The sequence below is a fragment of the Oncorhynchus keta genome, unplaced genomic scaffold (assembly GCF_023373465.1).
Source record: "Oncorhynchus keta strain PuntledgeMale-10-30-2019 unplaced genomic scaffold, Oket_V2 Un_scaffold_29317_pilon_pilon, whole genome shotgun sequence".
Classification (NCBI taxonomy): Eukaryota; Metazoa; Chordata; class Actinopteri; order Salmoniformes; family Salmonidae; genus Oncorhynchus; species Oncorhynchus keta.
In genome coordinates, this window is record NW_026290904.1 from 98,975 (window position 1) to 117,500 (window position 18,526).

Genomic DNA, 18,526 nt, shown 5'->3' on the forward strand with positions numbered 1-18,526 from the left:
GTTCCATTATCTTTGAAATGCAAGAGAAAGGCCATCATATGTTGTCATTTAGATGTTGGCCACTAGATGGCAGCAGTGTGCTCAAAGTTTCAGATTGATCCAGTGAAGCATTGCAATACTGGACAATATTTTTGCCCAAATGTGTCGAATTGGTCAATTGACACATTCAAGAGGTCCATCTGGTGTCCACTGTAGCCCCATGATCAAACAACATCACTCGTAACGTTAACCTTTATTAAGAGGTCCATATTTATGTAGAAATCACACTACAAGTTTTTCTCCTTACAAAAAGTTATTTACACTACAGTGCTGACAATTAAAATCGAACAAAAATTATGAAAACTAAAAGCTTCCTTGATATAAATAAGCCTCTGAGGGGAAACAAAAAAAAGCCTGGATCCTTTAAAATAATGTCTCATCATCTTACAAAAAATATATATATGTTAATGTCAGCTCTAATAATAATCCATCTATAACCTAAAACTAAAATATATTATTTAAGGACCTGTATGTTTGTCAGACCTGCAGAGTACCAGTGCTTCTGGCCCTAAGTGCTTTGACAGTTCACAGATATTAGCCTGAGTCCCAGATCAGTTTATGCGTTCTTGCCAAAGCCAACTCTTACTGTACGGTCAACAATGAGACAATACAAACTGATCTGGGACCAGGCTACACAGTTATGGACAGGCACTGAGGAATGTTACATTTGCAATGTATTCATTCGGTAACAGAACAGAGCAAGTGTGCATCCTAAAGGGCGTCCTATGTCCAATATAGTGCACTACTTTTGAACAGATCTCTCTCCTATGGGCCCTGGTCACCAAGTAGATCCCTATATAGGGAATAGGGCGCCAGTTAGGATGCAGACCCAACAGAGCTTTACGTGTTCCTTAGAATACATTACACACCGTGTTGATATCGTGGTTTAATTTCTGTCTTCTCCTTCCTTTAGATGGGATGAAAACAGAACCCCGAAGAGACATGTTAAAACACTATGTACAAAGATCAGTAGAAACAGTCTTTCTGATGCTGCTCATGCAGGTGGTGTTTAAAGGAGAGGGAGGAGCGGTGCGGGGGGCCAGGAGGCCGTGTTTCCGGGGGGGTGACTGGGGCCTTTGTGTAAAGAGAAGTGTCTTTGTCCTGGGGTTGGGCCCGGAACTGGGGTGTAGGGGTCCTGCTCTCTGTGTGGCTGGAGGCCAGGCTTGAAGAAGATAGAAGGGGTGCAGGGGAGGGCGTCAAAAAGGGGATAGGGGCATGGGTAAGGGTGTGGGTAAGGACAGGTGTGTGGGTAAGGACAGGGGTGTGGCAGAGTTTGCGTGAGGGAGAGCGACTGGGGGTACGAATGGAAGCCGGGCTGGGTTTGAAGGGGGGAGAGTGTGTAGAAGTGGGACTAGATTTGGGAGAGGGGGTACAAGAGGATGACGGACTGGGTTTGGGAGAGGATGGGGGGGTGGAGGTGGGGGAGGGTTTGAGTGAGGAAGACAAGGAAGAGTGTGTGGTAGTGGTTTGATGTAATTCTGAGTGATGGTGGTGGTGGTAGTAGTGGGGATGATGGTGATGTGATTTGGGCTTGGTGTCCTGGAAAGACGATTTGGAGGGAGTTAGGGGGGTGATGGGAGTTGGTAGGGGGACGATGGGTGAGGTGACAGAGGGCTTTGGCAGCCTTATATCCGCAGGTTGAGGTTCCACTTTGACCTCCGGGTGGGCAGTGTCTCTGTCTGTGGGGGGTTTGGGGTCCGTGAGAGGAGCTGTGGTCCCTCCCATCAAGGCATCCCCAAACTGCTCCTGTTTGACTCGTAGCGTCGACACGTCCACCTTCCTCTCCTCCTCGGCCGGAGGCTCTTGGTGGTATTGTTTTAAGCGGATGTGCCATGCCAGGCTGCAGACAGCAGAGACAGTCTTGAACTGATGAACCACACTACGAGGGATGTAGTAGATGTCGTTGTCGTACAGCTGGATACGGGCGTAGCGGATCCCCTCGCGTCTCAGCTGGTTCAGCTTAGCGTCGTCCACCCACTGCACACACTGAGGGAGAGAGAGAGAGTTAGACAGTGTTCTCACCATAGACACTGAGGGAGAGAGAGAGAGTTAGACAGTGTTCTCACCATAGACACTGAGGGAGAGAGAGAGAGTTAGACAGTGTTCTCACCATAGACACTGAGGGAGAGAGAGAGAGTTAGACAGTGTTCTCACCATAGACACTGAGGAGAGAGAGAGAGTTAGACAGTGTTCTCACCATAGACACTGAGGAGAGAGAGAGAGAGTTAGACAGTGTTCTCACCATAGACACTGAGGGAGAGAGAGAGAGTTAGACAGTGTTCTCACCATAGACACTGAGGAGAGAGAGAGTGTTCTCACCATAGACACTTAGACAGTGTTCTCACCATAGACACTGAGGGAGAGAGAGAGTTAGACAGTGTTCTCAGACCATAGACACTGAGGGAGAGAGAGAGTTAGACAGTGTTCTCACCATAGACACTGAGGGAGAGAGAGAGTTAGACAGTGTTCTCACCATAGACACTGAGGGAGAGAGAGAGAGTTAGACAGTGTTCTCACCATAGACACTGAGGGAGAGAGAGAGAGTTAGACAGTGTTCTCACCATAGACACTGAGGGGAGAGAGAGAGAGTTAGACAGTGTTCTCACCATAGACACACTGAGGAGAGAGAGAGAGAGAGTTAGACAGTGTTCTCACCATAGACACAGTTAGAGTGTTCTCACTAGACACTGAGGGGAGAGAGAGAGAGTTAGACAGTGTTCTCACCATAGACACTGAGGGAGAGAGAGAGTTAGACAGTGTTCTCACCATAGACACTGAGGGAGAGAGAGAGAGTTAGACAGTGTTCTCACCATAGACACTGAGGGAGTTCTCACCATAGACACTGAGGAGAGAGAGAGAGTTAGACAGTGTTCTCACCATAGACACTGAGGGAGAGAGAGAGTTAGACAGTGTTCTCACCATAGACACTGAGGGAGAGAGAGAGAGTTAGACAGTGTTCTCACCATAGACACTGAGGGAGAGAGAGAGTTAGACAGTGTTCTCACCATAGACACTGAGGGAGAGAGAGAGTTAGACAGTGTTCTCACCATAGACACTGAGGGAGAGAGAGAGTTAGACAGTGTTCTCACCATAGACACTGAGGGAGAGAGAGAGAGTTAGACAGTGTTCTCACCATAGACACATAGACACTGAGTGTTCTCACCATAGACACTGAGGAGAGAGAGAGAGTTAGACAGTGTTAGACTGAGGAGAGAGAGAGAGTTAGACAGTGTTCTCACCATAGACACTGAGGGGAGAGAGAGAGAGTTAGACAGTGTTCTCACCATAGACACTGAGGGAGAGAGAGAGAGTTAGACAGTGTTCTCACCATAGACACTGAGACAGTGTTCTCACCATAGACACTGAGAGAGAGAGTTAGACAGTGTTCTCACCATAGACACTGAGGGAGAGAGAGAGAGTTAGACAGTGTTCTCACCATAGACACTGAGGGAGAGAGAGAGAGTTAGACAGTGTTCTCACCATAGACACTGAGGGAGAGAGAGAGTTAGACAGTGTTCTCACCATAGACACTGAGGGAGAGAGAGAGAGAGTTAGACAGTGTTCTCACCATAGACACTGAGGGAGAGAGAGAGAGTTAGACAGTGTTCTCACCATAGACACTGAGGGGAGAGAGAGAGTTAGACAGTGTTCTCACCATAGACACTGAGGGAGAGAGAGAGTTAGACAGTGTTCTCACCATAGACACTGAGGGAGAGAGAGAGAGTTAGACAGTGTTCTCACCATAGACACTGAGGGAGAGAGAGAGAGAGTTAGACAGTGTTCTCACCATAGACACTGAGGGAGAGAGAGAGAGTTAGACAGTGTTCTCACCATAGACACTGAGGGGAGAGAGAGAGAGAGTTAGACAGTGTTCTCACCATAGACACTGAGGGAGAGAGAGAGAGTTAGACAGTGTTCTCACCATAGACACTGAGGGAGAGAGAGAGTTAGACAGTGTTCTCACCATAGACACTGAGGGAGAGAGAGAGAGTTAGACAGTGTTCTCACCATAGACACTGAGGGAGAGAGAGAGAGTTAGACAGTGTTCTCACCATAGACACTGAGGGAGAGAGAGAGAGTTAGACAGTGTTCTCACCATAGACACTGAGGGAGAGAGAGAGAGTTAGACAGTGTTCTCACCATAGACACTGAGGAGAGAGAGAGAGTTAGACAGTGTTCTCACCATAGACACTGAGGGAGAGAGAGAGAGAGTTAGACAGTGTTCTCACCATAGACACTGAGGGAGAGAGAGAGAGAGAGTTAGACAGTGTTCTCACCATAGACACTGAGGGAGAGAGAGAGAGTTAGACAGTGTTCTCACCATAGACACTGAGAGAGAGAGAGTTAGACAGTGTTCTCACCATAGACACTGAGGGAGAGAGAGAGTTAGACAGTGTTCTCACCATAGACACTGAGGGGAGAGAGAGAGTTAGACAGTGTTCTCACCATAGACACTGAGGGAGAGAGAGAGTTAGACAGTGTTCTCACCATAGACACTGAGGAGAGAGAGAGAGTGTTCTCACCATAGACACTGAGGGAGAGAGAGAGAGTTAGACAGTGTTCTCACCATAGACACTGAGGGGAGAGAGAGAGTTAGACAGTGTTCTCACCATAGACACTGAGGGAGAGAGAGAGAGTTAGACACATAGACACTGAGGAGAGAGAGAGAGTTAGACAGTGTTCTCACCATAGACACTGAGGAGAGAGAGAGAGTTAGACAGTGTTCTCACCATAGACACTGAGGGAGAGAGAGAGAGTTAGACAGTGTTCTCACCATAGACACTGAGGGAGAGGAGAGAGAGTTAGACAGTGTTCTCACCATAGACACTGAGGGAGAGAGAGAGAGTTAGACAGTGTTCTCACCATAGACACTGACCATAGGAGGGAGAGAGAGAGAGTTAGACAGTGTTCTCACCATAGACACTGAGGGAGAGAGAGAGAGTTAGACAGTGACCATAGACACTGTTCAGTGTTCTCACCATAGACACTGAGGGGGAGAGTGTTCTCACCATAGACACTGAGGGAGAGAGAGAGTTAGACAGTGTTCTCACCATAGACACTGAGGGGAGAGAGAGAGAGTTAGACAGTGTTCTCACCATAGACACTGAGGGAGAGAGAGAGAGTTAGACAGTGTTCTCACCATAGACACTGAGGGAGAGAGAGAGAGTTAGACAGTGTTCTCACCATAGACACTGAGTGTTCTCACCATAGACACTGAGAGAGAGAGAGAGTTAGACAGTGTTCTCACCATAGACACTGAGGGAGAGAGAGAGAGTTAGACAGTGTTCTCACCATAGACACTGAGGGGAGAGAGTTCTGAGGGAGAGAGAGAGAGTTAGACAGTGTTCTCACCATAGACACTGAGGGAGAGAGGGAGAGAGTTAGACAGTGTTCTCACCATAGACACTGAGGGAGAGAGAGAGAGTTAGACAGTGTTCTCACCATAGACACTGAGGGAGAGAGAGAGTTAGACAGTGTTCTCACCATAGACACTGAGGGAGAGAGAGAGAGAGTTAGACAGTGTTCTCACCATAGACACTAGTTAGACAGTGTTCTCACCATAGACACTGAGGGAGAGAGAGAGAGTTAGACAGTGTTCTCACCATAGACACTAGACAGTGTTCTCACCATAGACACTGAGAGGACAGTGTTCTCACCATAGACACTGAGGAGAGAGAGAGAGAGTTAGACAGTGTCTCACCATAGACACTGAGACAGTGGACAGAGAGAGAGAGTTAGACAGTGTTCTCACCATAGACACTGAGGGAGAGAGAGAGAGTTAGACAGTGTTCTCACCATAGACACAGTTAGACAGTGTTCTCACCATAGACACTAGACAGTGTTCTCACCATAGACACTGAGGGAGAGAGAGAGAGTTAGACAGTGTTCTCACCATAGACACTGGAGGGAGAGAGAGAGAGTTAGACAGTGTTCTCACCATAGACACTGAGGGGAGAGAGAGAGTTAGACAGTGTTCTCACCATAGACACTGAGGAGAGAGAGAGAGTTAGACAGTGTTCTCACCATAGACACTGAGGGAGAGAGAGTTAGACAGTGTTCTCACCATAGACACTGAGGGAGAGAGAGTTAGACAGTGTTCTCACCATAGACACTGAGGGAGAGAGAGTTAGACAGTGTTCTCACCATAGACACTGAGGGAGAGAGAGAGTTAGACAGTGTTCTCACCATAGACACTGTTAGACAGTGTTCTCACCATAGACACTGAGGGAGAGAGAGAGAGTTAGACAGTGTTCTCACCATAGACACTGAGGGAGAGAGAGAGAGTTAGACAGTGTTCTCACCATAGACACTGAGGGAGAGGAGAGAGAGTGTCTCTTTAATGGAGAGTTAGACAGTGTTCTCACCATAGACACTAGACAGTGTTCTCACCATAGACACTGGGGAGGAGAGAGAGAGTGTTGGAGGACAGTGTTCTCACCATAGACACTGAGGGGAGAGAGAGAGTTAGACAGTGTTCTCACCATAGACACTGAGGGAGAGAGAGAGAGTTAGACAGTGTTCTCACCATAGACACTGAGGGAGAGAGAGAGAGTTAGACAGTGTTCTCACCATAGACACTGAGAGAGAGAGAGTTAGACAGTGTTCTCACCATAGACACTGAGGGAGAGAGAGAGAGTTAGACAGTGTTCTCACCATAGACACTGGGGATTTTTCTCAATGTGCATCTTTTTCACCTCAAAACACACTGGAGGAGAAGCTCCACTGAGCTGTTCCCATATTGTTCTAAACCAGGGGAGAAGTTCAATCACTAGTGCTGAAGGATCCAGCTCTGGGTTGAACATTTGTAAAGCAAATGCAGACGGATGCTTTGAAATCACCTCTCAGCTGCTCCTAACTAAAACAAAACGGCAGCTTAAGAGACACTAATGAAGGACAGGCCCTGAGCCCTCCTGGAGGGTCTCTTTAATGGAGGACAGGCCCTGAGCCCTCCTGGAGGGTCTCTTTAATGGAGGACAGGCCCTGAGCCCTCCTGGAGGGTCTCTTTAATGGAGGACAGGCCCTGAGCCCTCCTGGAGGGTCTCTTTAATGGAGGACAGGCCCTGAGCCCTCCTGGAGGGTCTCTTTAATGGAGGACAGGCCCTGAGCCCTCCTGGAGGGTCTCTTTAATGGAGGACAGGCCCTGAGCCCTCCTGGAGGGTCTCTTTAATGGAGGACAGGCCCGGAGCCCTCCTGGAGGGTCTCTTTAATGGAGGACAGGCCCTGAGCCATCCTGGAGGATCACTTTAATGTAGGACAGGCCCTGAGCCCTCCTGGAGGATCACTTTAATGTAGGACAGGCCCTGAGCCCTCCTGGAGGATCACTTTAATGTAGGACAGGCCCTGAGCCCTCCTGGAGGATCACTTTAATGTAGGACAGGCACTGAGCCCTCCTGGAGGATCACTTTAATGTAGGACAGGCCCTGAGCCCTCCTGGAGGATCACTTTAATGTAAGACAGGCACTGAGCCCTCCTGGAGGGTCTCTGTTGGAGACAGCACAGTGTAGTGCCACATCTAGCCAGAGGGTGGCAGTACAGTGCATAGGGCTGTGGATAAGCTACCTTGTTTCATGCAATACCAAATCAAATGTTTTGTCACATGAGCTAAATACAACAGGTGTAGATCTTACAGTGAAATGCTTACTTACAAGCCCTTAACCAACAATGCAGTTAAGAAAAATAAGAAATAAAAGTAACTAATAATTAAAGAGCAGCAGTAAAATAACAGTAGCGAGGCAATATACAAGGGGTACCGGTACAGAGTTAATCTACGGGGGCACCGGTTAGTCGAGGTAATTGAGGTAATATGTACATTAGGGTAGAGTTATTAAAGTGCATAGACCACAGAGTAGCAGCAGCGTAAAAGATGGGGGAGGGGGCAATGCAAGTAGTCTGGGTAGCCATTTGATTAGCTGTTCAGTAGTCTTATGGCTTGGGGGTAGAAGCTGTTTAGAAGCCTCTTGGACCTAGGACTTGGCGCTCCGGTACCACTTGCCGTGCGGTAGCAGAGAGAACAGTCTATGACTAGGGTGACCAGAGTCTGACATGTTTTAGGGCCTTCCTCTGACACCACCTGGTATAGTGGTCCTGGATGGCAGAAAGCTTGGCCTCAGTGATGTACTGGGCCGTACGCACTACCCTCTGTGATGTACTGGGCCGTACGCACTACCCTCTGTGATGCCTTGCGATCGGAGGCCGAGCAGTCGCCGTACCAGGCAGTGATGCTCCCGATCCTCCTTTTCCTGTAGTCCAATCATCTCTTTAGTTTTGATCACGTTGAGGGAGAGCTTTTGTCCTGGCACCACATGGCCAGGTCTCTGACCTCCTCCCTATGTGCTGTCTCATGGTTGTTGGTGATCAGGTCTACCACTGATGTGTCATCAGCAAAGTTAATGATTACAGATTACAGATTATGGCCAATTACATTGGAATCCATGAGCTGACTACCTGTTACGCGAGTGCAGCAAGGAGCCAAGGTAAGTCGATAGCACATTAAACTTTTAAAAAACAATCAATCTAGGCAAATATGGCAAATATTGCACTTTTACTTTCTTCTCCAACACTTTGTTTTTGCATTATTTAAACCAAATTGAACATGTTTAATTTATTTGAGACTAAATTGATTTTATTGAATTATTACAAATAAATAATAAATACATATATATATATAAATCGTCCGATTAATCGGTACCGGCTTTTTTGGTCCCGCAATAACTGGTATTCGTGTAGAAAAATCATAATTGGTCGACCTCTAATCTCCGCCAGGCATCTCCACAAGTCATCCGACTCATTAAAGAAATGTTCTTCATCAAGTTCGAAGTGAGTAATCGCTGTTCTGTTTTCCAGAAGCTTTCAGTCATAAGAGACAGAATAAGTTACAAAATAAGTTACAAAAAAATGCAAGAAAAAAAACAAACCAAATAGCAGAGTTGTTTAAGAGCCCATGAAACAGCAGCCATTGTCTCCACTGCCATCTTCACTAATAGAAACGAGGTAGAGGACAGGTGCAGCTCACCTGGGACAGAGGTGGTTCGTGCAGGTCCAGTTGTAACCTCTGGACTACATTAGGGAAGTCTCCAGCATGGAAACAGATCACATCTTTGGTAACGCGAGGGGGCTCCGCGCTACAGAGACAGAGAGAAGATAGATTATAACCATTGATTTCCAATCAGATTATGCAGCGGTCTTGTAACGGATTAGTTGGACGATTGTTGGATACTAAATACAGCCTCAATAGACCTACAGTTTAAAGTAATTTACACCAATCAACGTATCTAAAGATAATACATTATCATATATCCGGTGTTAAAACTACCCACCTCTCTCCACAGCGCACGGCCTTGAGCACCCCTACAGCGGCGGTGGTCTGCCTCTCGAAGCCCTGTCCGATGTGGTCAGCGTGGGCACGCGTCCGGTCATCGAACAGCATCTCACGAGGCTCGCTGGCCCGAGGTAGGTACTGCAGGTTCTTGATCTCATTGGTTGACCTGGAGGAGGAGAGGACATTGAGATTAACACAAACTTCTATAGCAGGCGGCCATAATAAGACCAAAATAATCAATCAATCATCAATTACTATATAACAGATTTTTTTTTATCTTGATCCAGCATCCTGCCTCTGGAGAGCTAGTCTAGGATATCCCTGACCTTGTAGCTTAGTAAGCTGTCTGGTTCTAGAGACCACCGGAGAGCTAGTCTAGGATATCCCTGACCTTGTAGCTTAGTAAGCTGTCTGGTTCTAGAGACCACCGGAGAGCTAGTCTTGGATATCCCTGACCTTGTAGCTTAGTAAGCTGTCTGGTTCTAGAGACCACTGGAGAGCCGGAAGTAAGATGTCTGGGTCTAGAGACAACCGGAGAGCCGGAAGTAAGATGTCTGGTTCTAGAGACAACCGGAGAGCCGGAAGTACGCTGTCTGGTTCTAGAGACCACCGGAGAGCCGGAAGTAAGCTGTCTGGTTCTAGAGACCACCGGAGAGCCGGAAGTAAGCTGTCTGGTTCTAGAGACCACCGGAGAGCCGGAAGTAAGCTGTCTGGTTCTAGAGACCACCGGAGAGCCGGAAGTAAGCTGTCTGGTTCTAGAGACCACCGGAGAGCCGGAAGTAAGATGTCTGGTTCTAGAGACAACTGGAGAGCCGGAAGTAAGCTGTCTGGTTCTAGAGACCACCGGAGAGCCGGAAGTAAGCTGTCTGGTCCCAGAGACCACCGGAGAGCCGGAAGTAAGCTGTCTGGTTCTAGAGACCACCGGAAACCCGAAGTAAGCTGTCTGGTCCCAGAGACCACCGGAGAGCCGGAAGTAAGCTGTCTGGTTCTAGAGACCACCGGAGAGCCGGAAGTAAGCTGTCTGGTTCTAGAGACCACCGGAGTGCCGGAAGTAAGCTGTCTGGTTCTAGAGACCACTGGAGTGCCGGAAGTAAGCTGTCTGGTTCTAGAGACCACTAGAGTGCCGGAAGTAAGCTGTCTGGTTCTAGAGACCACCGGAGAGCCGGAAGTAAGCTGTCTGGTCCCAGAGACCACTGGAGAGCCGGAAGTAAGCTGTCTGGTCCCAGAGACCACCGGAGAGCCGGAAGTAAGCTGTCTGGTTCTAGAGACCACCGGAGAGCCGGAAGTAAGCTGTCTGGTTCTAGAGACCACTGGAGTGCCGGAAGTAAGCTGTCTGGTTCAAGAGACCACTGGAGAGCCGGAAGTAAGCTGTCTGGTTCTAGAGACCACTGGAGAGCCGGAAGTAAGCTGTCTGGTTCTAGAGACCACTGGAGTGCCGGAAGTAAGCTGTCTGGTTCTAGAGACCACTAGAGTGCCGGAAGTAAGCTGTCTGGTTCTAGAGACCACCGGAGAGCCGGAAGTAAGCTGTCTGGTCCCAGAGACCACTGGAGAGCCGGAAGTAAGCTGTCTGGTCCCAGAGACCACTGGAGAGCCCGAAGTAAGCTGTCTGGTCCCAAAGACCACCGGAGAGCCCGAAGTAAGCTGTCTCCCCAGTAAAGCACATTAACACCTGATTCAACAAATTTAACGGAATCAATGGAACGGAGTCAAACGTTGTTTCCATGTGTTGGATGTGTTTGATACCATTCCACTGATTCCATTCCAGCCATTACAATGAGCCTGCCTTCCTATTGCTCCTCCCTTCAGCCTCCTCCGAAGCTCACACACACTGCAGCGCTCCAGAACTAGGAATATACCGCAATTCATCCTACAGCGCTACATTCATGAGCGACCCTACAGCGAGACACCCATGAGCGACCCCACAAGGCCAGTGTTTAGTCAGAGAGAGGGGTAACACCGCCAGTGTTTAGTCAGAGAGAGGGGTAACACCGCCAGTGTTTAGTCAGAGAGAGGGGTAACACAGCCAGTGTTTAGTCAGAGAGAGGGGTAAACACAGCCAGTGTTTAGTCAGAGAGAGGGGTAACACCGCCAGTGTTTAGTCAGAGAGAGGGGTAAACACAGCCAGTGTTTAGTCAGAGAGAGGGGTAAACACAGCGGCAGTGTTTAGTCAGAGAGAGGGGTAACACAGCCAGTGTTTAGTCAGAGAGAGGGGTAAACACAGCCAGTGTTTAGTCAGAGAGAGGGGTAAACACAGCCAGTGTTTAGTCAGAGAGAGGGGTAAACACAGCCAGTGTTTAGTCAGAGAGAGGGGTAACACCGCCAGTGTTTAGTCAGAGAGAGGGGTAAACACAGCCAGTGTTTAGTCAGAGAGAGGGGTAAACACCGCCAGTGTTTAGTCAGAGAGAGGGGTAAACACAGCCAGTGTTTAGTCAGAGAGAGGGGTAAACACAGCCAGTGTTTAGTCAGAGAGAGGGGTAACACCGCCAGTGTTTAGTCAGAGAGAGGGGTAACAGCGCCAGTGTTTAGTCAGAGAGAGGGGTAACACCGCCAGTGTTTAGTCAGAGAGAGGGGTAACACCGCCAGTGTTTAGTCAGAGAGAGGGGTAACAGCGCCAGTGTTTAGTCAGAGAGAGGGGTAACACAGCCAGTGTTTAGTCAGAGAGAGGGGTAAACACAGCCAGTGTTTAGTCAGAGAGAGGGGTAAACACAGCCAGTGTTTAGTCAGAGAGAGGGGGAGCCAGTGTTTAGTCAGAGAGAGGGGTAACAGCGCCAGTGTTTAGTCAGAGAGAGGGGGAAACACAGCCAGTGTATAGTCAGAGAGAGGGGTAACACCGCCAGTGTTTAGTCAGAGAGAGGGGTAACACCGCCAGTGTTTAGTCAGAGAGAGGGGTAAACACAGCCAGTGTTTAGTCAGAGAGAGGGGTAAACACAGCCAGTGTTTAGTCAGAGAGAGGGGTAACACCGCCAGTGTATAGTCAGAGAGGGGTAAACACAGCCAGTGTTTAGTCAGAGAGGACAACAGTGCCAGTGTTTAGTCAGAGAGAGGGTAAACACAGCCAGTGTTTAGTCAGAGAGAGGGGTAACACCGCCAGTGTTTAGTCAGAGAGAGGGGTAAACACAGCCAGTGTTTAGTCAGAGAGAGGGGTAACACCGCCAGTGTTTAGTCAGAGAGAGGGGTAACAGCGCCAGTGTTTAGTCAGAGAGGGGTACACAGCCAGTCTTATAGTCAGAGAGAGGGGTAACTAGCCAGTGTTTAGTCAGAGAGAGGGGACAGCCAGTGTTTAGTCAGAGAAGGGGAAACACAGCCAGTGTTTAGTCAGAGAGAGGGGTAAACACAGCCAGTGGTCAGAGAGAGGGGTAACACCGCCAGTGATAGTCAGAGAGAGGGGGTAAACACAGCCAGTGTTTAGTCAGAGAGAAACAGGCCAGTGTTTAGTCAGAGAGAGGGGTAACAGCGCCAGTGTTTAGTCAGAGAGAGGGGTAACACCGCCAGTGTTTAGTCAGAGAGAGGGGTAAACACAGCCAGTGTTTAGTCAGAGAGAGGGGTAACACCGCCAGTGTTTAGTCAGAGAGAGGGGTAAACACCACCAGTGTTTAGTCAGAGGGGTAAACACCACCAGTGTTTAGTCAGAGAGAGCCAGGGTAAACACCACCAGTGTTTAGTCAGAGAGAGGGGTTCACCGCCAGTGTATAGTCAGAGAGAGGGGTAACACCGCCAGTGTTTAGTCAGAGTCTGGGTAAACACAGTCCAGTGTTTAGTCAGTAGAGAGGGGTAACACAGCCAGTGTTTAGTCTAACACCGCCAGTGTTTAGTCAGAGACAGGGGTAAACACAGCCAGTGTTTAGTCACAGAGAGGGGTAAACACAGCCAGTGTTTAGTCAGAGAGGGGTAAACACAGCCAGTGTTTAGTCAGTAGAGATAAACACAGCCAGTGTTTAGTCAGAGAGAGGGGTAACACAGCCAGTGTTTAGTCAGACAGGGGTAACACAGCCAGTGTTTAGTCAGAGAGAGGGGTAAACACAGCCAGTGTTTAGTCAGAGAGAGGGGTAAACACAGCCAGTGTTTAGTCAGAGGTAACACCGCCAGTGTTTAGTCAGAGAGAGGGGTAAACACAGCCAGTGTTTAGTCAGAGAGAGGGGTAACACCTCCAGTGTTTAGTCAGAGAGAGGGGTAAACACAGCCAGTGTTTAGTCAGAGAGAGGGGTAAACACCGCCAGTGTTTAGTCAGAGAGAGGGGTAACACAGCCAGTGTTTAGTCAGAGAGAGGGGTAACACCGCCAGTGTAAAGGCAGTGTGAGTACATCCTCACATTTAACATACATTACACTAGAGAACATCACGGGGTGAAACAACCAACGAGGAGATGTGCCTGTGTCACAAATCACACCATATTCCCTATATCGTGCCCTACAGTAGTGTACTATATAGGGGTTAGTGTGCCATTTGTGATGTAACCCGAGCACTGTTTAGTATGCAGAAGTAGGACAGGACTTCTGCCTGCCTGGATGAAGTAATACATGTAAAGCTGAGACCCAGAGAAAAGGTTTCAACAGAAGAAACAGACAGCACTCTGGGGAGGGAGAAAGAGGGGGAGGGAGGAAGAGGGAGGAAGAGGGAGGGAGGAAGAGGGAGGGAGAAGAGGGGGAGGGAGGAAGAGGGAGGGAGGTACTAGTCACTGTACTACAGTATCTATGGGGACAGACAGTGAGGTACTAGTCACTATACTACAGTATCTATGGAGACAGACAGTGAGATACTAGTCACTGTACTACATTATCTATGGGGACAGACAGTGAGGTACTAGTCACTATACTACAGTATCTATGGGGACAGACAGTGAGGTACTAGTCACTATACTACAGTATCTATGGGGACAGACAGTGAGGTACTAGTCACTATACTACAGTATCTATGAGGACAGACAGTGAGGTACTAGTCACTGTACTACATTATCTATGGCGACAGACAGTGAGGTACTTGTCACTATACTACAGTATCTATGGGGACAGACAGTGAGGTACTAGTCACTCTACTACATTATCTATGGGGACAGACAGTGAGGTACTAGTCACTATACTACAGTATCTATGGGGACAGACAGTGAGGTACTAGTCACTCTACTACATTATCTATGGGGACAGACAGTGAGGTACTAGTCACTATACTACATTATCTATGGAGACAGACAGTGAGGTACTAGTCACTATACTACAGTATCTATGGGGACAGACAGTGAGGTACTAGTCACTATACTACAGTATCTATGGGGACAGACAGTGAGGTACTAGTCACTATACTACAGTATCTATGGGGACAGACAGTGAGGTACTAGTGAAGGTGACGAAGTCAACTTGGTGAGACTTATTACATGGCAAGGTGAGGGTGGAAACTGAGAAGGCAGACAGAGTGAAAACTCAGTCATTTACTCACAGAAATCTGCTATGGCTGTTTTGGGTCAGAAAGTGAAGTGTTATTTTTCCACTACTTGGTCAAGTGGCTATATATATATATATATATATATATATATATATATCTTCCTGGGAACAGCTGTAAAAGAGGCCTTCTCTTCAGTCAAGGTCTCCATGTTTGTCTCTGTCTTTCACAGTTCCATGCCTGTGTACAGTATGATCCATGTTTGTCTCTGTCTTTCACAGTTCCATGCCTGTGTACAGTATGATCCATGTTTGTCTCTGTCTTTCACAGTTCCATGCCTGTGTACAGTATGATCCATGTCTGTCTCTGTCTTTCACAGTTCCATGCCTGTGTACAGTATGATCCATGTTTGTCTCTGTCTTTCACAGTTCCATGCCTGTGTACAGTATGATCCATGTCTGTCTCTGTCTTTCACAGTTCCATGCCTGTGTACAGTATGATCCATGTTTGTCTCTGTCTTTCACAGTTCCATGCCTGTGTACAGTATGATCCATAAACCATGTGTTACTGTGTCCTATAAAAGATCCCTGAGGATTCCCTGAGCATGAAGACTCATCCTATAAATAAATCATACATTTTACAGGATGCCGTCATGCAGCCAAAACACAGTGTGTGTGTGTGCGCGTGTGTGTGTGTGTAAAGGGGAGTATAAGATGTATTACCTATGGGTCTCCCTTATGCTTCTGCTCCTCCAGCAGCCAAAACACAGTGTGTGTGTGTGTGTGTGTGTGTGTGTGTGTGTGTGTGTGTGTGTGTGTGTGTGTGTGTGTGTGTGTGTGTGTGTGTGTGTGTGTGTGTGGTGTGTGTGTGTGTGTGTGTGTGTGTGTGTGTGTGTGTGTGTGTGTGTGTGTGTGTGTGTGTGTGTGAGAGAGAGAGAGAGAGAGATCCAGCCATCAGGTCTGACATGTGTTCCTGACAGCCTGTAGTCTTGTAAACCCCACCCTAGGCAACAGTGAAGAAGGTGGGGTGTTCAGGCAGGTAGTCTGGGGGACCATGAACCTTTAGCTCCCATTTCCCTATTGTAGGATTGTTATTTGTAACAGCTGTCCCGTACTACGGGACTACGACGGGACTACAGCGGGACTACGACGGGACTACGACGGGACTACGACGGGACTACGACGGGACTACGGCGGGACTACAGCGGCGGGACTACGACAGGACTACGACGGACTACACGGGACTACGACAGGACTACGACGGGACTACGACAGGACTACGACAGGACTACGACGGACTACGACGGGACTACGACGGACACTACGGCGGACTACGACGGGACTACGACGGGACTACGACGGGACTACGACGGGACTACGATAGATTTTTGTGTGTGTGTGAATAAAGACAAGGGAAAAAATACCCACTAAAAAAGACAGCTCCTATAAAATATTTTGAATAATCGATAAATAGTTTAGCCTGTATCCCAAATAGCACCCTAGATAGTGCACATCTTTCGACCAGATGTAAAAAAGGATACAGCAGGTGTAAATAGTACAGTGAAATGCAGACTAACGGGTAACGGGCGCAAGGGTTCCAACTAACTGGTAACGGGCTCCGGGTAATGGGTAACGGGCTCCGACTAACGGGCGAGCGGGCTCCGACTAACGGGCGAGCGGGCTACGACTAACGGGCGAGCGGGCTCCGACTAACTGGCTCCGACTAACGGGTAACTGGCTCCGACTAACGGGTAACGGGCTCCAACTAACGGGTAACGGGCTCCGAATAACTGGTAACGGGCTCCGACTAACGGGTAACGGGCTCTGACTAACGGGTAACGGGCTCCGACTAACAGGCTCCGACTAACGGGTAACGGGCTCCGACTAACGGGTAACGGGCTCCGACTAACGGGTAACTGGCTCCGACTAACGGGTAACGGGCTCCGACTAACGGGTAACGGGCTCCGACTAACGGGTAACGGGCTCCGACTAACGGGTAACGGGCTCCGGCTAACGGGCTCCGACTAACGGGCTCCGACTAACGGGCTCCGACTAACGGGTAACTGGCTCCGACTAACGGGTAACGGGCTCCGACTAACGGGTAACGGGCTCCGACTAACGGGTAACGGGCTCCGACTAACGGGTAACTGGCTCCAACTAACGGGTAACGGGCTCCGAATAACTGGTAACGGGCTCCGAATAACTGGTAACGGGCTCCGACTAACAGGCTCCGACTAACGGGTAACGGGCTCCGACTAACGGGTAACGGGCTCTGACTAACGGGTAACGGGCTCCGACTAACGGGCGAGCGGGCTCCGACTAACGGGTAACGGGCTCCGACTAACGGGTAACGGGCTCCGAATAACTGGTAACGGGCTCCGACTAACGGGCGAGCGGGCTCCGACTAATGGGTAACTGGCTCCGACTAACGGGTAACTGGCTCCGACTAACGGGTAACGGCCTCCGACTAACGGGCTCCGACTAACGGGCTCCGACTAACGGGCTCCGGGTAACGGGACTAACGGGCTCCGACTAACTGGTAACGGGCTCCGACTAACGGGCTCCGACTAACGGGGTAATGGGCTCCGACTAACGGGACTAACGGGCTCCGACTAACGGGTAACGGGCTCCGACTAACGGGTAACGGGCCCGACTAACTGGTAACGGGTAACGGGCTCTGACTAACAGGTAATGGGCTCCGACTAACGGGTAACGGGCCCGACTAACAGGGTAACGGGCTCCGACTAACAGGTAACGGGCTCCGACTAACAGGTAACGGGCTCCGACTAACGGGTAACAGGCCCCGGTAACGGGCTCCGACTAACAGGCTCCGACTAACAGGTAACGGGCTCCGACTAACAGGTAACGGGCTCCGACTAACAGGTAACGGGCTCCGACTAACGGGTAACGGGGACTAACAGGCTCCGACTAACAGGTAACGGGCTCCGACTAACAGGTAACGGGCTCCGACTAACAGGTAACGGGCCCGACTAACAGGTAACGGGCTCCGACTAACGGGCTCCGACTAACAGGTAACGGGCCCCGACTAACAGGTAACGGGCTCCGACTAACAGGTAACGGGCCCGACTAACAGGTAACGGGCCCCGACTAACAGGTAACGGGCTCCGACTAACAGGTAACGGGCTCCGACTAACGGGTAACAGGCTCCGACTAACAGGCTCCGACTAACAGGCTCCGACTAACAGGCTCCGACTAACAGGTAACGGGCTCCGACTAACAGGTAACGGGCTCCGACTAACAGGTAACGGGCTCCGACTAACGGGTAACGGGCCCCGACTAACAGGCTCCGACTAACAGGTAACGGGCCCCGACTAACAGGCTCCGACTAACAGGTAACGGGCCCCGACTAACAGGTAACGGGCTCCGACTAACAGGTAACGGGCTCCGACTAACAGGCTCCGACTAACAGGTAACGGGCCCCGACTAACAGGTAACGGGCTCCGACTAACAGGTAACGGGCTCTGACTAACAGGTAACGGGCTCCGACTAACAGGTAACGGGCCCCGACTAACAGGTAACGGGCTCCGACTAACAGGTAACGGGCTCCGACTAACAGGTAACGGGCCCCGACTAACAGGTAACGGGCTCTGACTAACAGGTAACGGGCTCCGACTAACAGGTAACGGGCTCCGACTAACAGGTAACGGGCTCCGACTAACAGGTAACGGGCCCCGACTAACAGGTAACGGGCTCCGACTAACAGGTAACGGGCTCCGACTAACAGGTAACGGGCTCCGACTAACAGGCTCCGACTAACAGGTAACGGGCTCCGACT

General features: G+C 49.5%; 1 protein-coding gene across 1 annotated transcript in view; it reads right to left on the reverse strand.

Annotated features, from left to right (window-relative positions):
• Positions 1 to 217: 217 nt before the first annotated feature.
• LOC118382383 (lysine-specific demethylase RSBN1L-like) overlaps positions 218 to 18,526 on the reverse strand; it is a 97,042-nt gene continuing 78,733 nt past the window's right edge. Inside the window, exons 6-8 of the mRNA XM_052515542.1 lie at positions 9,357 to 9,524; positions 9,053 to 9,161; positions 218 to 2,025 (exon numbers count right to left, since the gene is read on the reverse strand). Of these exons, the coding sequence (XP_052371502.1) occupies positions 1,006 to 2,025; positions 9,053 to 9,161; positions 9,357 to 9,524 (1,297 nt within the window). The 3' untranslated portion in view covers positions 218 to 1,005. The remainder of the gene's footprint in view (positions 2,026 to 9,052; positions 9,162 to 9,356; positions 9,525 to 18,526) is intronic.